Source organism: Canariomyces notabilis, assembly GCF_033297395.1.
Source record: "Canariomyces notabilis strain CBS 508.74 unplaced genomic scaffold N656scaffold_20, whole genome shotgun sequence".
NCBI classification, from domain to species: Eukaryota; Fungi; Ascomycota; class Sordariomycetes; order Sordariales; family Chaetomiaceae; genus Canariomyces; species Canariomyces notabilis.
The window spans coordinates 185,953-211,727 of NW_027041842.1; the positions used below are offsets into that span (position 1 = coordinate 185,953).

A 25,775-nucleotide genomic window follows, 5' to 3' on the forward strand; every position below is an offset into this window, starting at 1 on the left:
TCCAAAGCACCTACACTACACCATGTCCTATAATCTCGCAACATCATGAGCGGACGGCGGACGCCCAATAGACAAGCCAAACAATGCTGTTCTTGTTTACGGTTTACCTGTAAGTGTCGGTCAGCGGTTACCCGGATACACCACTAATAGTCTGAAACCCTCCTCGTATTCAAACCGTGACCCGGCTCGGACCCCTGTGCCCTCTGCCAGTAATCATCCGTCTGTCGGTGACTCGGTTGAGGTATTTTTGGTATTCTGAGTAACTACGGAGTAGCCTGGCTCTTCTTACAACAAAGCTTGAATTCCTGGTTTGGGACGTATCATGATATCTGGCGCTTAACCAGCGTCAGTGTCAGTGTCCGAGAACAGGAAGCGGGAGGCGGACGTCGAGATGGTGTAGAAGCGACGTACCTACCCGTCGGCTTATACACTGCCCTGGCTTCGTGAATATCGAGCTTGCCCATTATTCTTTAGCCTTACCAACCTGGAACCGAACTGAAGAGCCACGGGTACCAGTAGGTAGGCCAGTGAGCATTCGACCATGGGTCTTGGGGAACATGATCGGGTTCGCATAAAACCAGCCATGATCTCGTATCTGGCCAAATGAGTTCCGAATAATTTAGCACACCCAATCTGGCGGACTAGTGAAATGACGCCGCTTTCCTGAAATCAAACCAGATGCCGTTCCCTGGGTATGTACGAAGGTAGATGCTCCTGAAATTGGGCGCGACAGTGACAGGATCCAAGACTCGCATTGCAGGCCCAAGTTAGACCAACCAAACACTCTGTACGAAGAGAAGCAAATACCATTGTCAGGGGCTAAAAACATAGCATCTCCGTCTATCTACTGTATGGAATCCAATACTGTCACGTCTATTCAACAGACGACGTCAAAGTCAAACCAAATAGAACGCGCTGACGGACCAACCCCTTTTCCATCCAAACTCCCATACGCAAGGTACCATAGCCATCGCTTTTACCAATCACCACCAGACCTCTAACCGTCTATCCCCCCCCTCTCTCCTCAGGCCCGCCGCCTCCCCCTGGGTCCAGCTCTCACCACCCGCCCCTTATCCAGCACCACCTCCCAATCCGCATCCTCCACCGCCTCCGCCTTATGCGCAATAGTAATGACCGTACTATACCTCAACTCCTCCCTCAACAGCCTTTGTATATACGCCGCCGTCTCGGCATCAATCGACGCCGTGGCCTCGTCCATAATCACCACTGGACTGCGGCGGAGCATGGCCCGTCCCAGCCCAACAAGCTGTCTCTGGCCCTGAGACAGGTTCTTCCCGCCGCCATCGACCCTGCTGTCGAGGGTAAACGACCCCGATCGGCCCAGCACCCGTTCCAAAACCTCAGCCCGCTCGGTCTCGTCGCGCTCACCCAACGGATCGAGATTGTCCCGCAGCGTGCCGGGGAAGAGGACCGGGTCCTGCGCCACAAACGTTATATTGCGGCGGAGCGTGTGCTTGTCCACGTCGAGCAGGTCGACGGCGCCGATGCGAATGCTCCCGTCAGTGTCAGGGTCCGGGTGCAGCGTGCCGAGCAGCGCGAGCGCGAGAGTGCTTTTGCCCGAGGCCGTACGGCCCGTCACGGCGACGTTGGCGCCGCCGGGGATGGTGAAGCTGACGTTGTGCAGGACCGTCTCCAGCTGGGGCGCGTACCGCAGCGTGACGTTGTCAAATACAATGTCGTCTCCGTAGCCGGGCCAGGCTGCTGGCGGCAGGAACCCCCCGCGAGGCTCCTGCTCCAGCGACAGCAGCTCGACGATACGCTCCACGCTGACAAACTGCATTTGCAGCTCGCCGTATTTGCGGCAGAGGCTGTGCGTCGACCGGACGAAGTTGGCGGCCGAGGCGAGCACGAACCCGACGGTGCCACTCGAGAGGCCCGTGAGGATGGCGCAGAGGGTCAGAATGAAGGTGGTGAGCGCTGAGAGAATGTCAAAGCGGTACTGGAGCCAGGCTTGGAGCGACCAGTAAAAGTGGTCCATCTTCTGAAAGGCGTCGGTAGTGGCGATGATACGATTCTGGAAGTGCGGTTCGGCGCGATAAGCCCGAACAGTGGTCAAGCCCTCGACGAGTGTGCCAAAATTGGACATGAGCGGCGATAAGGATACCGTCTCGAGGCGACGAAGAGACTGCGAGGTTGGCAAGAACCAGTTGAAGGTGAGCACAAAAAGAGCTGTCATGGTGACGCTGATAACGAGAAACAAGGGTGTTGCGGACGAGATGACCGCGACAGCCGACAGCCAGCCGATTGTATACCAGGCTACCGTCGTCAGCTGGCCCGCAATCTGGCCGTCGACAGTGCCCATGTCCGAGGTAAGTCGGTTCATCAGCCGGCCGACTGGCGTGACATCGTAGAAGCGGAATGTGGCATTGGTTACTCGCGACATGGCCTGCGCAAAGAGGTTCTTCCCGGCCTGATACATGACGACAACGAGCGCGGCATCAGAAAGGGCTGAGGCCAGGACCTGGCTCACCGACAAGACCAGAAACCATACGAGCCAAGGCCGAACATCTTGGTCAGGAGCCGGTAGATACCGTCCAAGGTCGAGCCACGTTCCGTTAGTTGAGGCCCCTGAGATGTGGAAAATGCTCTGCGAAATAACCACATGCTGGGAGGTTTCGGCATAGTCTCCCATTCCAGCATGAAGGCTGTAGATGCCACTCGGCGGATCCTGATACTGCTCGCCCCATTCTTTTAGGAACCAAAAGTAGGCGATTCTGACTGTGCGGAAAAGGATGAAGCCTCCGATCATGAAGGACCACCAGCCCAGTCGACCAGCCTTGATGTACTGCCAGTACACTGAGGCCAATACCCCTCCATGAACCCGGCGCTCCTCCTCAATGAACTTGTCAGCGACGGGCTCATCCTCTTCTGTATCTGGCGGGGGAGGGGCGGTATTCGCGATCTCGGCCAGGTGCTCGAGCTCTTCCTCGTTATTCTCCAGCTCCTTCCCGTCAAATGTTTCTGCCCGACCGCCGTCCACGATCTCAATGACCTGGTACGCATAAGGCGTGACGATGTCCACACGGTGGGTGACAAAGATGATGAGCCGGCCAGCTGTCAACGGGGAGTTCTTGTCCGAGAAGAGATTAGCCAGGAGGCTTGTTGCGGTATGGTGATCCAGGGCCGCGATCGGGTCATCAAGAAGTAAAACGCGGGCCTGGCTGTAAATTGCCCTGGCCAGCGCCACACGCGCTCTTTGGCCGCCTGACAGTCCGACTCCATTCTCTCCTATGAGAGTGAGGTCCTTGGCCCTGAACTGATCGAGGTCATCTCGCAGGCAGCATGCGTCAATGACCTTCTCAAAGCGGGCCTTATCATAGACGGCTGAAAACAGGATGTTCTCGCGGATACTCATGCTCTCGAGCCAGGGCGTTTGAGCGCAGTAGCCGATCACCTCGCTTGGTACAATCCTTTCGCCTCCGTGCTGGTCCAGCTCGCCGAGAATGGCCTGCAGTAACGCAGTCTTGCCAATACCCACCTTGCCGCAGACGAGCGTCAAACCTGGCCTGCAAGCAATCGACACATCTCTGAGCACCTCTTTCGCCGAACCAGGCCACGAAAAGGATGCGTTTCGGAAGATAATCTCCAGCTCACCAGGCGGCCCTTCACCCTCGCCAAATGCCAAATCTCTGTCCAGACCCTCTTTCTCGGGCTCCAGCATGAACGCCTCAATCCTGTCCATGGAAACCTTGGCATTGAGCAGCACCGTCACCAGATTGGGCAGCTCCCTCAAGCTGTCTTGCAACATGGTGAACAAGTTCAGCGCGGGGAACGCCACGTCCACCGTCAGCGGCCGCCCCTCTACCAGGGTATACGCCCAGAAACCCGCGACGGGGAACAGGTACGCCCCGAGATTATTGACAGCCGAAATCCCCTTCAAGACCACATTGCTCTGGACGCGGCGTATCAGCTCGTCTTTCCGGCTCTCCATGATCTTGCTCAGCCAGGCATCCTGCCAGTCATACCATCTCAGATGCCTGATGGATTCGACGAACTGGCTGGTGCGTTGCAGCTTGTTGTCGGTTATTTCCCGACGCACCTGCTCGATGTGGAGCATCAATCGCATCAGAAGCGCATTGATGGCCATGCAGGTAAGGAGGACCAGGATCCCTGAAAGTGAAGCCGGGCCGAGGATGCGCCATACTAGGACCAACGAAACGAGGAAGCTGAGGGGTTTGGTGACGATGTTGGGAGATTCCCAGAAACGCTGGGCAATCTCATATGCATCGTTACGGAGCAGATTCAGGATCTTGCCAGTCGATGCCGGCGTCTGTTCCGGTGAAGGGGAAGCCGGGATTGGCTCGGGCTTCGGCGGGTTCGGTTTTGAGTAGTTGAAGGAGACCATAGATTTGAACTGCTGGAATCTCGAGCGTAAAGAATCGGGGTCTGCGTCTACCTTGTTGCCAGACCCGTCGTCGGCGAGTGTCGCTGAGCCAGATGTTGTTTTTGACCCAGATCCTTGTTCCTGCTCCGCCGCTCCTTCAGGAGCCTCCTGGCCACTGGAGAAGGTGAAGGCCTTCCTTCTGAGCGTCTTCTCGTGAATCATGGTGATGAGCTCCCCTCGGGACCGTTCGTAGGCTCGCCGTTGGAACCAGAGGCTGAACACACCAGATTGGGCTTGAACAAGCCTGGAAACGAGCGTGATTCCAGCGTAAACAATCGCAGCCCTAACGTTGGGCTGCTCGGCAGTAAGGGCAGCAAGGAGTTGCTTGAGCAAGATGGGACCCACGAGCTCGATTGATGTTTCTAGAACTGCGAGGGTCGTCGTGATGACGAGGTCGAGACCATTGGCCTTCAGCAATCGGGTGAACACAGTGCCAGAGACTTCACGGAAGAGTAAATGCAGCCTGCTATGATGGAAATCGTACGGGAGAAGCCAGACATCCTCGTCGTGTAGCTGTCTCTCATAGCCGACTTTCATGAGTGGTGCCATCCAGGACACCGTCATCCATTGCCAGAGGGTAACGGCGTCCTCGGGACTCCGGACGTCTGGGGATGGCTGGGTAAATGGTCTTGAAATGTTGCTGCTATCCAACAAGGGGTCCCTCATGGGCATGTTGAGCATCAGTATGACCGAAAGGAGGGGAAGGAAGACACCAGCAATCCAGGCAATGGCTTGTGGCCAGCCGTTCGGAACAGCACTAGGCAGGACGGTAAGTATAAGTAGCTCTACTATGGTAGTTGCGCTGTTGATAATGAAAACAGAGCCCGGGGTTGTCCTGGGTCGCTCGACCACGACCATAAGACTCGAAACAAACTTTGTTCAACCGGTTAGTACTACAAAGGAGAGGAGATTGGCGAGAAAGCCAACCTACACTTGGGAGAACTGGTGTCAGGTAGACTTCTGCATGCTCTGGCCAGATCGCAGCGCCAATAGCACCCAAAGCAGCGATGACCATGCCAAGCAGCAAGAGACACCGGTTCCAGGATGTCCAAACCACCTTGAGGGGCGGGGACTGGTCGCCAGCCTCCTGGTCAACATCCGCAACCGGCAACGCATCCTGTTCGGCTGTAAAGCGCCGTAGCCAGACAGGGCGGTAGCAATGCAAGATGGGCCCGACGCCATAGCGGAGTACAACCGTGGTCATGGCGACCCACAGCGGGATGTGACTGACGACACCGAGACATTGTGAAGAGAACTGTCCCAAGGAGGGGATCTAGGACCGTCGTCCATCAGTTTGGGGGTCACTAAGCTTCTGATATGGTGACACATACCCAGATCTGTTGACAGCAGCTATAGCAGGGCCAGAGATGGGCCCACCACCCTGTGTCGGGAGCACTTGCGGCCATGGAAGACGGGTACGTAGCGCTGAAAAGTGCTCTAGTAAAAAAGGACAAGGATACTCCGTACTGGCATACAACATGTAGAAGAGAGTGCTCTTGGTCGAAAAGACAATATCCAGGGTACTTAATAAACTGGTTGGCCAAAGACAAAGGGCAATTGAGGCCGTTCGGGTACCGTGGCCGGCATGAGGCGGTCTGATGTCGGGAATTTTTTGATGATTGCGCCGTGCGACTCGGAGCGGGCTACGCTGGCCCGGGGATGCCGCTGGGTCATTCCGATTGAGCAATTGAGCCAATTATGATTCGAAGAAAGCGTCACGATTTGGAGCTAAACGTTAGAGCAATACTGAATACATTAGTGGCTCATTGCCAACCAAGGTAAAGTCACTGGCGGTGACGGAAATTCGTGTCGTGACCTGTCCCGAGCCTCTGTAGGTGATCCTCTATGCGAGACTCAACTCTACAAATCTGCATCCGACTCAGAACTCAATGAATGCTGACACACATAAACAATGTCGACAGGAGACTGGCTCGATCTTGCCTGAGGGGTGGGGCAACCCCGTTGCGATCGACTGCTGCTGCGCAGGTGCGATGGCGCTGGTGGGTGATGGCACAGGGCAGCGGGGAAAGATCGGTCTGGAGATGCGCTGTGTTGAGGGGAGCAATCGGCTGTGGAACCGAAAACTAGCCGCAGCGGTCCACTAAACAACTGCGGGGTGGCAACTACCCATGGGCCCGACCTTCATTGAAATTCAGGGGCCCACAACCAGATGGTGGGGTGCAAAGTGCAGAGACGGCACAAAACCCAGAGACGCATCAGAAATCTTCATCACATGAAGAGTAACTAATTATAAACAGGAATCCGAATTAAACCAGCCCAACCATTCCCGCAACAATCAAAACCCCCAAAACGTATCCAGCCTGAGATCCTTGGCACAAACGAGCTGCCGAGGACGTGCCTGTCGTGGTCGTTGTGCCCCCCGAACCAGTCGTGGTCGATGCGGCTTGGCCGTCCGTCCCAGTGGCAGTCGTGGTAGTCGCAGCCGCCGTGTCCGATGCAGTCGCTGTCGTTGCGGAGGTCGATTCGAGGGTTGTCGAGGTTATAGTCAAGTTCTTCTTCACCTCGGCAAGATTGAGAAGCTGCGTGTGGTTGCTGTCGGTGGCTCCTACAAGCTTGAACGCCCTGAAGCTGACCCATGTCTCCCCCTGCGAGCTGTCCTTGAGCGACAAGCAGTCCTCATAATTGCCACCATTGTTTGCGCAAAGGCTGAACCCGTCGCTGGTGATGTTACCGTTCTGGTCGCGGCAAACCGAGTAGGTCGTCCACATCATCCTGCGCATGCTGCTGAAGAAATCGTCGTCGCCCTCGGCGGCGTTACCCAGACAGCCCGCGCAGGCGTCGATGTAGGCATACCAGCCGTTGTCGCTGCGGTCGCAGAGGCAATCATGGACCTCGTTTCCAACCCGGCCAGGCTGCGAGATTTGTTGACAGCGGTATAGGTAGGTGTACATGCGCGGGCATGCCGCGCACTCGTCGAGCGCGTTCGGACCGGCTTTCACGTTGTCCTGGTAGGCTGTGGTGGTGTAGGGGAGGATGCATAGCGCCGAGAGCGCGACTGAACGAAGAGATTGAACCATTGCGAGATATTGATTCAGAGCAATGAACCCGACATGCGATGGAACTCTCTCCCGACGTGAACCGGGGAGATCAACATTCTTGTACATACCATTTTGACGAACTTCAATCTTCCCGAATCCCCTGAGTAAGTGAGCAAATCTCGCTTACTCGGGTCATCGGCTAAGTGCCTAGGGGAACTTGTGTTCTTGAAAGCATCGCGAAATGGATGGTGTCCACAGAAATGCAACGCAGCCCCCAATGATTTTGAAGAACGCGTTCGCAATCAGAAAGGTCCGTAATACGACCCTAACCCTCCAATTTGAAGTTGACAAAGGCAATCTTCTCCTCCTGAAACTCGAGAACTAGAGGCATTTGCTGGTAACTTCAGTTGGTGATAGCATCTGGCTGGAATGGAATAACGGAATATGGCCTTGACGGGACTTCCAAGTCGACCCGAGGACCCGTCGTATAAGACTCGATATTTCGGCACTCTACAAAAATATCCCCGATGAAAAGATCTTTCAAGCGCCCATTACCTCGTGACCATAAACACCACGCATCCAAGAACCAACACTGCCCAGACTCAGGTATATACAAACCACTCCGCCGCAGCCTCTCTTTAACAGCAGGAAGTCCCATTACCTACACAGCCGGGTGCTCGTGCTGGTCTGCAACTCGAAGGTCGTCTCGGTCGAGTCAAGTTGAGCGTTGAACTCGCCCAGCCTCCTCTCACCGCCGCTTCCGTCACGCTGCGAAAGCAAACGCTTCGCTTCTGTCATAATTCACCTCGGTGACTGATGCCATTCACTCCTCGGCTGCAAAGACGGAGGTACGACCGGCGTCCCTCCCATCTCAGCAGGCCCCTGCTCCGCCCCTTCCATCTCAGCAGGCGCTTCGGCCGTCCCTAGCAGGCGCTGTTCACCGGCGTCTAACTCCTGCGGCGGGGGTGACGGAGCAAGTGGATACTTTGCCGAGTACGAAAGATGAGCCGGCGACTCCCAATTGAAGCCGCTCTCGCGGACATCTGAGGACATGTGCGACTGCCGCCAGTCCCCCTTCGCCAAACCAGCCGTATCCGGTGGGCTAGCGTAATACCCACCCATGGGCGCCAAAGAGGTGTGCCCCATCTGTTGTTGGGGCAACATTGGGTGCGACTCCTCGCCCTGTCTCCTCCTGCGGCGGATAAGGAAGAAGGCTAGGGCTCCGAGTAACGCCAGGCTCACAATCACCGCGCCTACTATTATCCCCGCCAGAGCTCCTGTCGACAGCCCCGAGCTGCCCTGCTCAGTCCCCCCCGGTGTCGTCTGCGTCTGCGCAGCAGGCGCCGTACCGGTGCTACTAGGTGATGAGGTTGTTGAGGTCGTCGCAACCGCAGACGCTGCGGCCATAAACTCGTCCTCGCTGACGTTGATTGGGGTATTCGAATTCGCGCACGCGTCTCTCATCGTCTCGTAGACGGTTGCCAGGTCGTCCCGGGACGATCGCCCCACGCAAGCCGCCGTGTTCGTGATAAAGTCCCCGCCGTTTCGGCATAAACAGGAATTCGTCAACTCCACCGAGCTGCTTTGGCACAGCGATTTCTCCGCCGCATCGTCCAGACAGCTTATCGCGCCCTTGGGGTAGAAGCTGAAGTCGAGAGTGTCGGCGGCCCGCGATGCTGAGATTAGGATAAAGGCGATTGCTGCGCTCGGGAGAGCCCTTGACCTCCTGAACCCGACCATGGTGTGCGTAGGGACCGGCGGTAGGTCGTCTCGGTGTGTTCGGGCGCCGGTCAAGCACGCGAACCAGTAGGTCGCGCTGATACGTGTAAGTTGGGCCGACCCCAGGACCCTACGCGCAATTCCTGCTCTGGCACCGAACGGAAGAGGCACGAGCACGCCAACCGTCTTCAGCTTTCTTAGTTAGCGTGGATTGCGGTGTTACCGTGATGGCGATGATGGACACGGCGGACAACGACAGACAAAACAAAACAGACAATGGCGAAAAAAAAATCCTCAATTGAAGCCTGTTGGTGTCGCCGCGTCGGTGCAGCATGGGTAAAAGCATGGGGCAAAGGAGTGTTTGGGGAGGGATTCGAGCCTCGTCGTTGATCTGCTAACTCCCCTGTCCAGGCTGTCCCTCTTGAGGCTGAGCCCGCGGGTCGTGGTCTGGCACCCTCCCCCGCTTCCCCAAAACCGGAACTGCTGTCTGCCACCATCCCAAGCCTCACTGTGGGCTCTATACACTAGTTATTGAGCGCGAACCACTTGCTCACCAGAAAAGCCCAGCCTACACAATGTTGCGCGCAGCTGCCCTGAACATCAGCACACTGCAAACGTTGCCCAAAAAATCTGCAGATGGGTGCTTGGGAACGTGGGAACGGTACGCAGGATTCGTCCCATCCCTCCCGGCCCCTTGCATTTCAGGCTGCCACATTTCATGGGGATCGGTTGTCCTGATGTGGCAGGGAGAACGAGTGGCTAGTCGCAAACTCTTGCGGCATTCGCCAAGGTACGGGGTACGTAACCTTTTCTTGAGTTCGGATGATGCTTCCTGATAACTGGAACATGCCTCGCTGTTCGCTGGATCGGATGACGCTTCGCATTATTACCTTCTTTCAACTTCGGAGCAAGCATCATCGTCCCCTAGCTCGTCATGGGCTGAGTTCGTCCAAAGCGTTTGTAAAGCCACAGGGCAAACAAGCCACTGCTGCCGAGATTGCGCCATTCGAGGATGCACACCGCACCGCGATCGTTCAGTGGTGCCAGGGCCTTTCCCGGGGAACAGTTCTATTTTTGGAACAGAACCCCGCTGTAGGTTCTTCGCCCCCAACCGCTTTCCTCCCAAACCTCCAACCTCCTTTCAGCAAACTTTGGAAATATCAACAATACTTTGTCCATCCACAGCAGTCCATGCTAATAGCTCGTGCCCAACCATTGGAGGGTAATTGCTACGATAAGATCATGGAGCATGGCCAGAGCATGGCCAGAGCATGGCCAGATCATGGAAGGCCCGACCTACGAAGCAGCGCTGGTTTTGCAGGATTCCAAGACATTAGCAAACAGCTAAGTCGCTCATCCACTAACGTTGGCAGCTTAGAGCACGTATCCACGTTTCTCTCCGTTCTCCTGCTCATGCCCTCCGGCCTTCCCTATAATCTTCCTTTTATACATAGAGACAGCCCGGCGCACCATGTCATCGGCGTCGAAATGCCAGATCTTGTAGGAGCGATCCCTGATCTCCTCAAAACATGTGCCCGCCTTGACCCAGCGCTTGGGGTCGGCCCACTCGGACTGGTGATACAAGTCGCAGACGCGCCTGCTGCTGTTCACGAGCCACTGCGTGCGTGGCCGGCGTAGCGTATCGAATGTCTGAAAGGCAGCTCTGAGCGCCGCGTCGAGATTCCCGCCTGGAGAAGCCGCCGTCTCGCGCACCTTGCCCAACAGCACGCTCAGGCAGAGGGCATCCTCGACCTGCAAGACAACACCAATCAGTACAGGACCTTAAGACAGGTAGATCGGAGCCACGAATGCAATGCTACTCACTCCCAGACAAGCCCCCGCGCCGTGGTGCGGGCTACTCGCGTGCGCCGCGTCTCCGGCCAGACACACCCGGCCCGCAGTGTACGTCGGGGCCGGGAACTCACCCAGGTCGAACAGGCCCCACGTCACGAGCTTGTCCGGCAGCAGCCGCACCAGGCTCAGCACCGTCGGATGCCACCCCCCCAGCGCAGCCTCAACCTCGGCGCGGGTGCCCTCGGCAACCATGCTGCTCTGGTCACTGCCGCTCCATGGATTCGGGTCGGATAGGAAGACGACGACGTTGAGCATCTTGTGGTTGGCCACGGGGTAGTGCGTCAGGTGCGCACCGGGTCCGACGTGGTGGTGGAAATTGTTGGCTTTCCACTCGCCGAGGACCTGGATTGCCTTGTCCATGGCCACGAGGCCGCGGTAGGCGACTTTGTGTGTATATTGTGCGTGGGAGGATTCGTGTGTCGGCCCGAAGAGGTGGCGTCGGACGCGGGACTTGACGCCGTCGCAGCCGATTACTACATTGGGGTTGGGTTAATGGGAGGAGCACGGAGGGGCGGTGCGGAAGAATTGCGAGGGACATTACCGGCATCGGCTTCGGCTTTTGTGCCGTCAACGAAGGTAAGCAGGACCTTTCCATCTTCTCTCTCTTCTAGGGCTTCAAGGCGCTTGCCGAACGAGATCACCTCTGCCGGCACGTCCTTGGCGAGCTCTTCGAGGAACTGGTCTCGTCGGCAGCCCCTGAAGCCAGCACTGCCGATTTGAGCCAGGGGCTTCTGGTAGGTGGGGTCATCGGCACGATGCTGGTTGTAGCCGTCGATCCAGCGCAGGTAATCGTCCTCGTCATCTGCATCGGACACGGACACGGCGCCGCAACGTCTCAGAGCCTCGACGATTGCCGGGTTCATGAGTTTCACTGAGTGACAAAGGACACACTTGGTCAGCACCAATGGACGAGACCCCTACGGCAATGAGCTATTACGAACTGCATCGACGGGCACAGGCCGAGAAGGCGATGCCGGCGCCGACCTCGCGGAAGCCGGCCGCCTGCTCGTAGACGCGCACCGACATGTTTTGCCGGACCAGCCCGAGCGCAAGGATTACACCGACGATGCCGCCGCCGACGATGGCAATCTGCGGGGCGGCTGCGTCTTGGTCTTGGAATACACTGCCCATTGTGTTTGGCCAATGGCGGTTATCTGACTGGGAATGCGGGCTGGCAGCTTGAGAGGCGGATTACAGCGCGAAGGCGGGAGATTTGTCCGATCAACTCGCTCGCATTAAAGTATTTTTCTTCCATGGCCATCTTGGAACGTCAGAACTATTTCCCCCCGGATGTGGCGGGCTTCTCCGGGAAATCAGGTCACGGCGCGGAGACTATTCTGAATATCTTCCGGAGGATGGGCGGAAAATACCCGAAATACACAACGCGGTATTGCGTCCGATACCGATTATGGGGCAGTTGAGTGCTTACCCGGGCTGTGCTTGCGAAGACGAGCCGAAAAAAGCAGCCGTTATCAGAGATGCGAGCCGAGTAGTTGTGATACTATCAAGGGCTGAATGGAGCCCGGTCGAACCTGGCGAAGCGTGGGACAGCGGGATACATTCAAGAACTTATCTTTGCCTCGCCCATCTCCCCAGAACCAGACGTACGTACGTATCTGGAAAGAGCAATCAGACTCCTAAGACCGACCCTGGCCAAGATTCAACATGACCGACCAGGTTACAGGGGCCAGCGCCGCCCGGAACATCCTGCTCTTCGGCTCCCTGGCGCTCTCATTCGACCAGTCAAGCTTCGAACAGCTTCGCAAGACAGTGGTGGAGACCGAGAGCAACAGCTGGCTCTACGATGCTGTCAAGACACTCCCGCAAGCCTGCGAGACGGCGCTGAGCGCGCTCGCCGATTCAGGGGTGCTGCACCAACCGACGGCCCGTCTCGCCCTGAAGCAGCTGGTTGATCTCGAAGAGGCTTTCATGACAGGCCGTCCCCTGGATACGGCATTTCCGCTGCCTAACGCGGTGTTGATCCCGCTTGTTGTTCTGGCTCAGTTGGCGCAGTATGACGAGTTTAGGCGACAACAAGAATCTGGTCATGGACATGGACGGGAGACGCTGGGCTTGTGCACGGGTTTGTTGGCCGCCGCCGCCGTGTCGGGGGCACACAACGAGGATGAGCTGAAGAGATATGGGGCGGCTGCCGTGAGATTGGGCATGCTTGCCGGCTTGGTGGTTGATGGTCAGGATGTAGTGTCTGGGGTGGGACGGTCGAGGTCCCTCAGTGCTGCGTGGAGCTCGGCGGAAGGGAGGGGAGAGATGGAGAGGATCGTGAAGGAGAATGGAAAGGTATGTTACTCCCCTGTTCAGTGATTACCATCTACCTTTCTGACACACCTTCCGTACAATCAGGCTTATGTCTCGGTCTACTACGATGTCAACCGCGCCACCATCACCTGCGGTGCCGACGACATTTCTGACTTGACGCGCCGTCTGCATGCCGCCGGCATCAGTGCGTCAGAGATCGGCCTCTACGGACGCTTCCACTCCTCAGCCAACTTAGCCATCGTCGACGAACTCATCGCCTTCTGCAATGCACACAATGCCTTCAGACTGCCCCACGCCACTTCACTGGCCACCCCTACCCGATCAAACGATGCAAGTGCGGCCCTGTTGAAAGACGGGCCGCTGCACGCTCATGCTCTCCGGTCCATCCTCGTTGAGCCACCCTCATGGTTTGATGCCTTTGGTGCTGCCATCCAAGACAATGGCGAAGATGGTGCCGCTGTCGAGGTCCTCAGCTTTGGCCTCGAGCGCAGTGTGCCCCCGTCCCTGGCGTTGAGGGGCCCGCCCAACGTTCGAGTGGTGCACCTAAGCGACCAGACGACCAAAGTCAAAGCAGACAGACGATCCGAGCGAACGTGGATGGACAGTGACATCGCAGTCGTAGGCATGTCATGCAAGGTCCCTGGCGCTAACAGCCTGGAGGAGTTTTGGGATATCCTGGTGGCAGGCAGATCACAGCATCGCGAGATTGACCCGGCTCGGTTCTCCTTCGAGGATACCCCCTTTCGCACTTCAACCGATGCCAACATGAACCGTAAGTGGTTCGCCAATCTGATTGAGGGCCATGACCAGTTCGATCACCGCTTTTTTAAGAAGAGCGCACGCGAAAGCGCCTCGATGGATCCGCAGCAGCGCCAGTTGTTGCAAGTGGCTTATCAGGCTGTCGAGCAGAGCGGGTACTTCCAGCAGCATTTCGAAGGCCCAAAGCGCATCGGCTGCTTTGTGGGCGTGTGTCTGGGCGACTACGACAACAACGTGGCAAGCCACGCCGCAAACGCCTTCACTGCCACGGGCAACCTACAGGGCTTCATCTCGGGCAAGGTCTCGCACTTCTTTGGGTGGACTGGACCGGCGCTCACCATCAACACGGCCTGTAGCTCGTCTTTGGTGGCGGTACATCAGGCATGCCAGTCTATCCTGTCGGGCGAATGCGACGGCGCGCTCGCTGGGGGATCACACGTCATGACATCTGCCGAGTGGTTCCAGAATCTGGCAGCAGGCTCGTTTTTGAGCCCGACCGGGCAGTGCAAGCCCTTTGACATGAAGGCCGACGGCTACTGCCGTGGCGAAGGGGTCGGAGCTGTCTTCCTCAAGAAGATGAGCAAAGCCGTCGCGGATGGAGATCCCATCCTGGGCGTCGTCGCCGCTTCCGCCGTCCAGCAGAACCAAAACTGTACTCCCATATTCGTGCCCAATGTACCGTCGCTCGGGGACCTCTTCACCAATGTGATGGCCAAAGCAAAGGTTAAGCCGTCGCAGATTTCCGTCGTTGAAGCCCATGGAACCGGGACAGCCGTGGGAGACCCCGCCGAGTACGATAGCATCCGCAAGGCCCTCGGCGGAGAGGTGAACCGGGGATCTGGGAAGCAGTTGATGGTGAGCTCTGTGAAGGGGCTTGTCGGCCATATGGAGTGTACCTCTGGGGTCATCAGCCTGATCAAGGTACTGCTCATGATGGACAAGGGCGTGTTGCCGCCGCAGGCCAGCTTCGAGACAGTCAATCCGGCAATCAAGGCCTCGCCCGCTGATCGGATGTTCATCCCCACGCGACCCCAGCCATGGGATGCCGACCTCCGCGCTGCCCTCATCAACAACTATGGCGCGTCGGGATCCAACGCGTCCGCTGTGGTATTGCAGGCGCCAGATCTGAAGAGAACTGAGAAACTTCAGATGCCAGCGGGGGCCAAATATCCTTTCTGGATCAGTGGCTTCGATAACAAGGCATTGGCCCGCAATGTCAAGGCCCTTCGAAATTATCTTGCTCGATCGGCCGGCAACATATTTCTGGCCGGTCTGTCCTACAATCTTGCCTACCAGACCAACCGTACCCTGGATTCAACCTTGATATTCACAGCACGTTCCCTTGGAGAGCTGGATGAAAATTTGGCAGCATTTGATTCACACAAGAATGCCAGCTCCGCCACCGGCTCAGCATCCGCCACGGCGGCACCGACTGTTATTCTGTGCTTCGGAGGCCAAGTCTCCTCGTACATCGGCCTCGATCCCCAAGTGTACCATAGCGTGGCCATTCTGCGCAAGCATCTCGACCGTGTCGACGCCGTTATCCAGTCTCTCGCGTGTCCGAGCATCTTCCCGGCCATCTTCCAGCGTACTCCAGTCGCCGACACGGTCCATTTGCAGACGATGCTTTTCGCCATGCAGTATGCCTGTGCGCAGAGCTGGATTGACTCGGGTATACGACCGGCTTCCCTCGTGGGCCACAGTTTCGGTGAACTCACGGCGCTCTGCATCGCGGGGATACTCTCGTTGGAGGACACGGTCAAAATGATCGCGCGCCGGGCCGCGCTTGTGCGGGACGCCTGGGGACCCGACAAAGGCGCCATGATGGCTGTTGAAGCTGATCTTGGTGACGTGAAATCGGTGCTGGCTGATGTCAATGTCGGGCATGCGGATCAGCCTGCCACCATTGCTTGTTTTAATGGACCGAGGAGTTTTACTCTTGCAGGACCGACTTCGGCGATTGACCATGTGGCTGCTCGGTTCGAGGATCTTTCTGCGAAGAACAAGACCGTGAAGTCCAAGAGGCTAAAAGTGACGAACGCATTCCATTCGGTGCTGGTCGATGCGATATATGACGACCTCCTGCGAACCGCTGAGGGCTTAACCTTCCGCAAGCCTGCGATACCCCTGGAGCTCGCGACAGAAGAGGGCAGTCGAGAGCCTGAGTTCACAACTCGCTTCGTGGCGGACCACATGCGCAAACCAGTCTACTTCCACCACGCCGTCGAGCGTCTGGCACGGCGATACTCGTCCGGCCCTTGCATTTTCCTTGAAGCGGGTACCAACTCGACAATAACCTCCATGGCCGCCCGAGCGCTGGCACATGTTAACGGGACGCACACATTCCATGGCGTCAACATGGCTAACTGCGACGATGGATGGAACAAACTGACGGATGTCACCATGTCACTGTGGAGGGCTGGTCTCCGGACACAGCACTGGGCTCACCATGGATTACAAAGGAGACACCAGCTTGGCCTCAAGCCACTTCTCCTACCTCCATACCAATTTGATCCGGACGCTCGGCACTGGATGGAGCTCAAGGCGCCGCCCAAAGTAGTTCCAAGGCCGGTAGGCGACGAGACCGAGAGCTCGGCATCGGTTGCTGAAAAGCAACCAGAAGGGCCTCTGACCTTCTGTGGGTTCCAGGATGGTGATGCCCAGAATCAAGCACTCTTCCGTGTCAACACAGCAACCGACAAATACAAACATCTCCTCTCGGGCCATGTTACCATGGAGACGGCACCGATCCTGTCCGCCACGCTGCAGATTAGCTTCGTCATGGATGCAATCTGCAGCATCCACCCGGAGTATCGCACAACCCATCGCCAGCCTCAGATCCAGGATGTGCAATACAAGTCGCCCGTCTGCGCCAACTCGGCGCGCACGACATGGATTGAAGTCACCATTGAATCCCGAGACGGGGGAGATGGCGAGTGGAACTTTGAGGTCTTTAGCACCGCGTACCAGGACCAGAAGCAAAGCACAACAAAGCGAATGGTGCACACAATCGGCAAGATCCAGTTCCGCAATCTTGACGATTCGGACTTGAAGCGCCAGCTGGCACGTTACGAACGCTTGTTTGGACATGGCCGAGCCTCCGAGCTGCTTCAAGGCAGCGTCGAGATCGATGAGGTGCTGGGCAACCGCACCATCTACCGGCTATTTTCCGAGATTGTTGACTACGGTGACGAGTTCCGCGGGCTACAGAAAATGATTGTGCGCGGCAATGAAACGGCGGGACATGTCCTTCGGCTTAATCAGGACCCGGAGCTCTGGTTTGATCCGCACCTAGCTGATACTTTCTGTCAGCTTGGGGGTCTCTGGATTAATTGTGTCGTGGACCGCGGACAAAGCCATGTCTATCTTGCGAATGGGATTGATCAGTGGATTCGTTTGCATGCTCCCGACAAGAGGCCTGAGAAGTTTGATGTCTTTGCGGTGCATCACCGTCCGTCTGAGCAGCTGTCGTTGACGGATGTCTTTGTCTTTGATGCGGAGGCAGGGGTGCTGGTTGAGGTGATACTTGGCATTGCTTATGTCAAGATACCGAAGATTTCCATGGAGAAGCTGCTCACATCGTTAACGGAACCTTCATGGATCAACAAGAAATCGGCATCACGCGGTGAGGATGTGGCGACGGCAGCAGCAGCTTCTCCGCCGGTTCCTGCTCCGCCGGTGCTTGACAGCATCTCGAGATCCACTCAGCCTCCATCGGCAATAGCGTCAACAGGTCGACCTAAGGCGTCCGTCAAAAAGGCCAAGACGCAAAAGACGGCCGACCAAGGGCTCCAGGGCTTGACATCGAAGGTCAAAGCCATCATTGCGGATCTTTCAGGGCTAGAAGTACATAAGATCAAGGACGACAGCGAGCTAGCTGACCTGGGCATCGACTCCCTCGCCGGCATGGAGATGGTGCACGAGATCGAATCGACGCTGAAAGTGAAGCTCCCGGAAGCCGCCATTCTCGTGGTAACCGACATGCCAGGACTGATCAAATGCGTTGCCGAGGCCGTGGGCATCACGGCCGAGGAGTCAAGCGGGGATTCAGACAGCGATACCTCCAGCATCCTGTCTTCGGCAGACAGTACCACGGCCATAACCAATACCAGCCTAAGCACCCCGTCTTCGGAATCGGACAAGGAGGACCACCCGGGCCACGAGGCTGACTTGAAGCCGGATGCGGGCGAGCTTCGACTCCCTTTCTCAACCGTCATGGAGGCCTTCAATGAGACGAAGAGGCTGACCGACGGTCGTGTGGCTGAAATGGGGCAGACGAGCTACGTCTCCCAGTCGCTGCCGCTTCAGAATGAGCTCACGGTGGCGCTGACGATTGAGGCTTTTGAGTCTCTCGGTGCTGGGTTTCGGAATGCCGCCCCCGGAGAGCAGCTTACGAGGATTCCACACGGCAAAGAACATAATCGTTTTGTGACGTACTTGTACGAAATGCTCGAAGCCGAAACGCAGATCATCAAGCTCGACAGCGGCGTCATTACCAGGACTGCCGTGCCGCTCCCGCAGCGCCGCAGCAGGGATATCTACGATGAGCTCAACAGAGACCATCCCGACCAGCATTCCGCCAACGAGCTCACATACTACGCCGGGGAGAATCTCGCCCGCGTTCTTTCCGGGGAAACGGACGGTGTTAAGCTCATCTTCGGCAGCACCCAGGGCCGCAACCTCGTCAGCCACTGGTACGCCGAATGGCCGCTGAACCGAGTGCTGATCGCCCAGATGGAGGACTTTTTCTCCCGGCTCAGCGGCAAACTCCCTCACGGCATAAGCCGTCGCAACCCCCTGCGCATCCTCGAGATGGGCGCCGGCACGGGCGGCACAACCAAGCGGATCGTGCCCCTTCTAGCGCGGCTGCAGGTGCCTGTTGAGTACACCTTCACAGACCTCGCCCCATCATTTGTGTCGGCCGCGCGCAAGACGTGGGGGAAGCAGTACCCCTGGATGAAGTTCCGGGCGCACGACATTGAGAAGGCGCCTGAGAAGGACCTCGAGGGGACGCAGCACTTTGTCATTGCCAGCAATGCCATTCACGCGACAAAGTCGATCGCTGTGAGCACGGCGAATGTAAGAAAAGTGCTGCGGGATGATGGGTTTCTTGTCATGATGGAGATGACGCGCACGCCGTACTGGGTCGATCTCATCTTTGGCTTGTTTGAGGGGTGGTGGCTGTTTGAGGACGGCCGGAGACACGCCTTGACGCATGAGTCTAGGTGGGAGAAGGATTTGAGGGGTGTTGGGTTTGGGTGTGTTGATTGGACGGATGGTGAGAGGCCGGAGAGTGCGATCCAGAGGGTCATTGTGGCTGCGGCCAGTGGGAATGGCAGTGAGAATAGTAGGTAAGTGACGCTTTTGGATTTTGGCTTGAAGTTGTTTCTCGGTTTTTACGGTCAGGCCGGGGGGTAGATTTTTCACTTGTACCTACTGTGTAGAGGCTTTTCTTTTCGATACAACGAGTTTCCATTCCAATCCAGATTCTGACGCTCTCCTTGCCCCCTGACCAGGTGCGAACACGAACGATTGCCCGTCCCAACCAGCCATCATGATGGCTGCCTGAGCAAGCCGGATGCTTCCCCCGACTGCGCAGCACGCGAAGAACTCGTGGCCAAGTACGTGCGTGATCTAACCCAGGGGTTTGACGAGGGCTTGTCGGACCTTACACAAGTTACCTCTCACCCACGGCCTGATGGTGATGGCATGAAATGCGTTTTGATAACAGGCGGCACCGGCGGGCTAGGCACTCATCTAGTCGCCGAAGCCGCCCTGCGCAGCGACGTGGGGAAAGTCATCTGCCTGAACCGGCTCAGCAAGCAGCAAAACCCCCGCGACCGGCAACTGCAGGCTCTACAAAAGAAGGGCATCGTCAGCCTGCCTGCAGAGGCATTGGCAAAAATCCATGTTTACGAAACAGACCTGACCCAGCCGGTAAACCTTGGCCTGCCCGAGGCCGAGTACCGCGCCCTCCTCCATGTCCCCGGCGTGACGCATATTGTGCACAATGCATGGCTGATGCACTCGAAATGGCCTGTGAAGCGGTTTGAGCCGCAGTTGAGGATTATGAGGAATCTGTTGGGATTTGCCCGGGACCTTGCCATTTCCAACCAAAACAACAACCGCACAACCAGTACAAACACTTCCCCCGGCAGGGTCACGTTCCAATTCATCTCCTCCATCGCCACAGTCGGGCATCACCCCCTCTGGACCGGCCGCCCGGTTGTGCCAGAGGAGCGTGTCCCGGTGGAAAGTGTCCTGCCGACGGGGTACGGCGAGGCAAAGTATATTTGCGAGCGGATGATGGATGTCACGGTGCATAAGTTTCCGGGGGTTTTCAGAGGGACGGTGGTTAGGTTAGGGCAGATTGCTGGCAACTCAAACTCAAACTCAAACAGCAGTGCTACTGGGAGTTGGAGGCATTATTGGAACCCGATGGAGCATGTCCCGTTCCTGCTCAAGTCCTCCCAGACGCTTGGTGCGCTGCCCGATTTGCCGGGCACGCTGGGCTGGACGCCTTGCGATCTTATGGCAAGAGGGCTGTTGGAGATTGCTCTGCGGTCTGATGATCAAGGGGATGAGATGTACCCTGTGTATCACATTGAGAATCCCATCCGGCAGTCCTGGCGGGACATGTTAAGCGTGCTGGCGGATGAGATGGGCATCTCTTCATCCATAAACGATAATGGGATAATCCCGTTTGACGAGTGGGTGCGCCGGGTGAGGGAGTGGCCAAGGAAAGAGGATAATGGCCCGCAGGGGAAGAATCCGGGGTATATGCTGGTGGATTTTTTGGACAGCAATTTTGTCAGGATGAGCTGTGGTGGGTTGTTGATGGCCACGGCACGGTCGAGGGAGCATTCGCCGACTATGGCGGGGCTCGGGCCGGTTAGTGAGGAGCTGGCGAGGGGGTTTGTTAGGGGGTGGAGGGAGATGGGGTTCCTTGCTTAGAGGGGTTAAGGGGTTGTTTACATAGACGGGGTTTGAGTTTTCGCATGCTTCTGGCTTAAGAGAGGTACTTCGTAGAATGCTTGCAAGACCTTAGACTGCAGAATTTTGTTCATGCGACAGGCAGACATTATGGATCAGACACGCTGAGAGTGGACATGAAACTGTAGGTACCTTATTCGAGGTTATCGAGTCCGGTCAGCTGTGTGGGAGTCATAGGCCTTACCCATCTGCTTGGTACCCGTGGATAGAGAGGCAGCTTTGATATCAGGATAGAAAGAACTGGATGAGATGATATGTTCATGATTCAGTCATGCGAACGATCACCTTGACGAGTGGTTGCAGAGCCTTCAAAACGCACAGTAATACATCATACCACTCTGTGTGGGTTTACCGCTTAGCTCACATCTTCAGTCCACTCCTGGCTCGTTGTGCCTTCTGAGGATGTTCACACAGTTTGACAGGCTAGCAAGCTCGAAATGGCGAACGAGCTGAGCCTCTACTTGTTGTGTTCCTTGGCCATCTGAGCAGCCGCAGCAGCAAGGTCTTTCAGCGCATCCCGGCGCTTGTACTTGGCATCTTCGAGGACGCCTGAATCCATCAGTCAGCATCTCGGTTCCTAATGGATTAAGGGTAACGTATCGTGACCTACCAACGTCGGCATCGCTCGCAAACTTGGAAGTCCAACGGACAAAGGTGCTATCCTCAAACTCGCCGGAAGTGACGGGCCAGCAGCGGATCGTGCTCACGACGCTCGAGTAGGTCAGCTCGGGCTCGGTGTTGATGACGCTGTATGTGATATAATGGTCGAGGTTCTGGCATATCCAATCAGTCATCCCACTTCAATTGCCGACGAAGTCGCTGGAAAGACGTACGCTATGCTCATCTTGCTTCACCTCGACAACGCTGCCGTCTTTGAAGGTCCACCTAACCACGTCGGTCTCGCTGCTGGTGCCCTTGACATGCTCGGCCTTGTCAATGGCGGACCACCACTTGGAGAAATCGGGCAGCTTGATGAAGTGCCAAACAAACGAGAGCGGAGCGCGGATCACAGCGCTCTCGATCACCTCGTTGGTCGTGGCAATGGGCTTTGCCCCGGGAGCGGCCATTTTGGAGTTGGGGTGTGAACTGGGAGAGTAACGTGCTTCGATTGTTTGGGTTGCTATGTAGGCAAGTGTATCGGATGAATGGTGTGCTGTGATTGAAAATAGACAGTAGCTTTTCTATCGGTGGGGACGTGAGAATTGAAGCTTCAAAAGATGGTTTTGTTTGATTGTGACATCTACGTCATATGGCAGTCATTGGGCTGAGGATGACAACGGTGGGGTTGCAATTGCCTGTTTTACGGGAAGAGGCAGGCAGCCAACAGGTCACATACAGAAGAGGAAATCTCGACCAATGCTAGATAATCACGGCGCATCTGAGCTACTTTGAGCTAAGTGCTGCCCTCATGCTGCCTTCCGCTAGCAATCAAGAAAACGGCAAACGCCTCCTTTGGATCACCCTCCCCGCCTATCGTCGATGCCAGCCCTGACTCAGAGCAATACACTGGAAATCAATGGAATGAACTCTGATTAGATCGAAGAGAATATTACTTGGAAAGCGTAACCCAGCGAGATCAGGCACAAAAGAGTTGCTTCCAACCTCAATGGCCGTGGAGGACGGTGAGGGTTCGGGTCGATGTGTATATCCCATCTTCCACTGGGCAAACAGCTAATGGAAGGCAATTACATATCTTCTGTCTGGACAAACAAAGTCCCAGTCCTCTGCAAATTTCAAATGAGAAGTAGTCTACGCGCACTAATTGTATTCTGTCCAGTCTAGAACTCTAGATAGAGTCGGATTATTCGGCAGCGTAAGCTGAGTCACCAGGGATTAGAAGTATGTGTATTCGCCTCGGCGAGTATACAGATGCAGCACGGCAGTTTAGTCGCCGAATTGATATTACGCGCCACTCATACCACATCGATTCGATACCAGATAAGCAATTCAATTGCTACTTCCATTATTATGCAGCTATAGTTGCTCCATTTGTCACTAGGTATCCAAGTCTCAGCACATCCGAAGCTGTAAGCTTGTAACCTGAACTGATCCTCCAAAATGGCATCCGTAAATTCGAAAACCCTGGTGTTGATCACCGGTGCTAACACCGGCCTAGGTGAGTCGTCAATACGAGAGAATTGGGCATCCAAGCTCCACATAACTATTAACTACTGAGTACTGACTGCCATTTGCGTCAGGATTCGAGATAGCAAAATCTCTCTTCGCCCGGCCAAACCCTTACCACATCCTCATCGGATGCCGGGGTGACATGGGCCGGGCAAGCGATGCTATATCCAAGCTAGAGCAGCTCTCACCAGAGAGCATGTCCACGGCAGAGCCGCTCTCGATCGACATCTCGTCGGACGAGTCCATCGCCGCAGCCTACTCACAAGTCCAGCAGAAGTTCGGCCGAGTCGACATACTGGTCAACAATGCCGGTGAAGTCCTTCCCACACTAGTTCCACCATAGGAAACATCGCACTAACCAACGACCCAGGCGCCGACCTCGACACATCAGTCGCCTCAGGCAAACTCACGCCGCGCGAAGGGTGGAACCGGACGTACGACGTCAACGTGACGGGAACGCACCTGTTCACGACGGCGTTTGCGCCGCTGCTGCTCGCCTCACCATCTTCCACCCGCCGCCTGCTGTTCATCACCAGCGGCCTTTCATCCCTGACCGAGCACGCAAGCGGGACGAGCGCACGCTACGCGCTTGCTCCCGCCGGCGTTTGGCCCAAGCCGCCGGCCATGTGGCTTGCGTACCGCGTCAGCAAGGCCGGGATGAACATGCTCGCGGCTGAGTGGGCGCGGCTGTTGAAAAATGATGGGGTGCTGGTGTTTGATCTCTCGCCGGGGTTTTTGAACACGGGGCTTGGGGATGATAGGGCTACGGGTGAGTGGCGGGATAAGAGTAAGATAGGGGCGATTGATCCGAAGATTGGGGCGGATTTTTGCGCGGATGTCGTTGAGGGTTGTAGGGATGCTGAGGCGTGGCCGTTGAGGGTTTTGAGGAGGGATAGTGTGCAGCCGTGGTAGATGTGCTGCAAGCTATGGAATGGGGCTTTGGAAGATGGATGTAAGCCGGGTTGATATCATGAAGGTGCGAGCAGAGTACAAGCAGCAAGTCCGGTAAATTGGGGCAGTTCTGTCTGGATCTCTTCCGCGGGCTTCGGACTGCTGTAAATCGAGCTACTTCCCATACTATTCCTTCCATTCCAACTTGAACTTTCGCGTTCAGAAGAACCAGAATTCGGTGGTTTAGAATATCGTACGATAGTGAAATATCTTGTAGAAGCGGGTTTCCCCGTCAGACAACCGTTATCATTATGATTGGATTCTCGACTATTATTTTGCTGCTTCGGACAAACAAAGATGGTCCCAAGATTCGGTACTTGGCCACCTCAATAAACTCACCGCAGGGACCGGTGTCGTACCACTTCTCTGGTAAGTATAGCCCTGGCCAATGACGTGGTAATCCGAATAGATATAGGCCTACCCCCTGTGCCCTGCAAACTTGAAGCTTTAAGCCCTCCTACTTCCGTCCACAGCAACCATCAGCTCCAACCACGACTCACTAGTCGAGCCACTTACTCAAACGATATACACAGCACAATCAATACCACCATGGCAGATACCTCCAAGCCTGCGGCCATCCCCACGGTGGACATTAGCGCCTTCCTAGACCGCACCTCATCCAAAGAGGCCCGGCTGGCCGTTGTCGAGGCCGTGAGCAATGCCTGCCACACCTACGGCTTCTTCAACCTCGTCGGGCACGGCATCCCACATCACGCCCTAGAGGAGGCCTTGGATGTCAACAAGATGTTCTTTGCCCTGCCCGAGGACAAGAAGATGGAGGTCTGGATCAACAAATCCGTTGGCCGTTCCTTCAGGGGCTACGAGCCGCCGGGAATCCAGACCCACCACAAGCACCTGCTGCCGGATACCAAGGAGGTGCGAATCAAATTGGCTCTGATGTTAGTGTAATGCTGACATTGGTCTGGCAGACGTTCATGGTAGGCAGAGAAGTGCCAGAAGACGACCCGGACTGCGGCACCTTCTCGACGGGCCCCAATCTCTGGCCGTCCAGCCTGCCAAAGGAAAAGTTCCAAGACCGTGTCATGGCGTACCAGGCCAAGATGCTCACGCTGGTCAAGAACATCCTTGACATGCTTGCTCTTGGCCTGCCCAAGGAATGGGGCTGCCCGCCCAATGTCTTTGACTCGCTGCTGGAGAAGCCTTCGATCCCGATGCGCTTTTTGCATTACGGCCCTGTGCAGGCGCAGGATCCCCGCCAGTTTGGAGGTGAGGCCAATATCCCCAATAAAAACTTTTGAAAATATACTACTGCAAATGCTTAACATGGGAGTTGCAGTGGCCGACCACACCGACTTTGGCTGCGTGTCCATCATCCTGCAGGAGCCCAACACGACGGGACTCGAAGTGTACTACCCGCCCACGGAGTCGTGGGTGCCCGTGCCCGTGGTCGAGGACGCCTTTGTGGTCAACATGGGGGACATGATGCAAAAGTACACGGGCGGGTACTACCGCAGCGCCCGCCACCGCGTGCTGACCAACCGCGACAAGCACCGCTACAGTGTTGCGTTTTTTCTCAATGGCAATCTGAAGTTGAATGCCAAGGCCCTTGATGGGTCTGGAGTTGAGACGGTTGTTGGAGACCACATTCGTGGGCGGTTGATTGAGACAATGGGCGCTACGGGTAAGCTGCTGCAGCGTGAGGTTGCTACGGCTTAGGGTAGTTCTTGATG

The 25,775-nt window shown here is 56.3% G+C and overlaps 8 protein-coding genes across 8 annotated transcripts; 3 read left to right on the forward strand and 5 right to left on the reverse strand.

Moving 5' to 3' along the window:
- Window positions 1-1,024: 1,024 nt before the first annotated feature.
- On the reverse strand, window positions 1,025-5,811 carry N656DRAFT_770306 (P-loop containing nucleoside triphosphate hydrolase protein; the record flags this gene model as incomplete). Its single annotated transcript, XM_064813764.1, has 3 exons — window positions 1,025-5,278; window positions 5,337-5,678; window positions 5,737-5,811. The coding sequence occupies 3 exons, from the start codon at window positions 5,809-5,811 to the stop codon at window positions 1,025-1,027; spliced, it is 4,671 nt and encodes a 1,556-aa protein (XP_064667832.1).
- Window positions 5,812-6,241: 430 nt separating this feature from the next.
- Window positions 6,242-7,733, reverse strand: N656DRAFT_286242 (uncharacterized protein). The gene is made up of 2 exons (XM_064809130.1): window positions 7,533-7,733; window positions 6,242-7,440 (listed from the first exon to the last, which is right to left on the reverse strand). Exons 1-2 carry the CDS (start codon window positions 7,533-7,535, stop codon window positions 6,673-6,675), a joined length of 771 nt encoding a protein of 256 aa, XP_064667833.1. The 5' UTR covers window positions 7,536-7,733; the 3' UTR covers window positions 6,242-6,672.
- A 437-nt stretch (window positions 7,734-8,170) lies between these two features.
- Window positions 8,171-9,640, reverse strand: N656DRAFT_286217 (uncharacterized protein). Its single transcript, XM_064809129.1, has one exon. The coding sequence runs from the start codon at window positions 9,142-9,144 to the stop codon at window positions 8,206-8,208; it is 939 nt and encodes a 312-aa protein (XP_064667834.1). The 5' UTR covers window positions 9,145-9,640; the 3' UTR covers window positions 8,171-8,205.
- Window positions 9,641-10,497: 857 nt separating this feature from the next.
- On the reverse strand, window positions 10,498-12,108 carry N656DRAFT_714347 (FAD/NAD(P)-binding domain-containing protein; the record flags this gene model as incomplete). Its single annotated transcript, XM_064811962.1, has 4 exons — window positions 10,498-10,875; window positions 10,948-11,450; window positions 11,519-11,848; window positions 11,919-12,108. 4 exons carry the CDS (start codon window positions 12,106-12,108, stop codon window positions 10,498-10,500), a joined length of 1,401 nt encoding a protein of 466 aa, XP_064667835.1.
- Window positions 12,109-12,642: 534 nt separating this feature from the next.
- N656DRAFT_800164 (methylorcinaldehyde synthase) lies at window positions 12,643-20,967 on the forward strand (the record flags this gene model as incomplete). The annotated part of the gene is made up of 3 exons (XM_064817975.1): window positions 12,643-13,275; window positions 13,339-19,364; window positions 19,530-20,967. 3 exons carry the CDS (start codon window positions 12,643-12,645, stop codon window positions 20,965-20,967), a joined length of 8,097 nt encoding a protein of 2,698 aa, XP_064667836.1.
- A 155-nt stretch (window positions 20,968-21,122) lies between these two features.
- On the reverse strand, window positions 21,123-22,279 carry N656DRAFT_781895 (Bet v1-like protein). The gene is made up of 3 exons (XM_064815664.1): window positions 21,840-22,279; window positions 21,617-21,779; window positions 21,123-21,555 (listed from the first exon to the last, which is right to left on the reverse strand). Exons 1-3 carry the CDS (start codon window positions 22,071-22,073, stop codon window positions 21,464-21,466), a joined length of 489 nt encoding a protein of 162 aa, XP_064667837.1. The 5' UTR covers window positions 22,074-22,279; the 3' UTR covers window positions 21,123-21,463.
- A 734-nt stretch (window positions 22,280-23,013) lies between these two features.
- N656DRAFT_838499 (NAD(P)-binding protein) lies at window positions 23,014-24,121 on the forward strand. The gene is made up of 3 exons (XM_064818863.1): window positions 23,014-23,122; window positions 23,205-23,444; window positions 23,504-24,121. The coding sequence occupies exons 1-3, from the start codon at window positions 23,065-23,067 to the stop codon at window positions 24,043-24,045; spliced, it is 840 nt and encodes a 279-aa protein (XP_064667838.1). The 5' UTR covers window positions 23,014-23,064; the 3' UTR covers window positions 24,046-24,121.
- A 512-nt stretch (window positions 24,122-24,633) lies between these two features.
- Window positions 24,634-25,761, forward strand: N656DRAFT_791196 (Clavaminate synthase-like protein; the record flags this gene model as incomplete). The annotated part of the gene is made up of 3 exons (XM_064816947.1): window positions 24,634-24,960; window positions 25,014-25,311; window positions 25,382-25,761. The coding sequence occupies 3 exons, from the start codon at window positions 24,634-24,636 to the stop codon at window positions 25,759-25,761; spliced, it is 1,005 nt and encodes a 334-aa protein (XP_064667839.1).
- Between the last annotated feature and the right edge of the window lie 14 nt (window positions 25,762-25,775).

What these genes read in the sequence shown, in the direction of transcription:
- N656DRAFT_286217 (XM_064809129.1), bottom strand. Translation starts at nt 9,144, where the DNA reads ATGGTCGGGTTCAGGAGGTCAAGGGCTCTCCCGAGCGCAGCAATCGCC.
- N656DRAFT_838499 (XM_064818863.1), top strand. Translation starts at nt 23,065, where the DNA reads ATGGCATCCGTAAATTCGAAAACCCTGGTGTTGATCACCGGTGCTAAC. An exon ending in CGGTGCTAACACCGGCCTAG is followed by an intron (nt 23,123 to 23,204) that starts GTGAGTCGTCAA and finishes CATTTGCGTCAG; the next exon opens with GATTCGAGATAGCAAAATCT. An exon ending in CATACTGGTCAACAATGCCG is followed by an intron (nt 23,445 to 23,503) that starts GTGAAGTCCTTC and finishes CCAACGACCCAG; the next exon opens with GCGCCGACCTCGACACATCA.
- N656DRAFT_781895 (XM_064815664.1), bottom strand. Translation starts at nt 22,073, where the DNA reads ATGGCCGCTCCCGGGGCAAAGCCCATTGCCACGACCAACGAGGTGATC. An exon ending in TGAAGCAAGATGAGCATAGC is followed by an intron (nt 21,780 to 21,839) that starts GTACGTCTTTCC and finishes TGGATATGCCAG; the next exon opens with AACCTCGACCATTATATCAC. An exon ending in TGCGAGCGATGCCGACGTTG is followed by an intron (nt 21,556 to 21,616) that starts GTAGGTCACGAT and finishes TGATGGATTCAG; the next exon opens with GCGTCCTCGAAGATGCCAAG.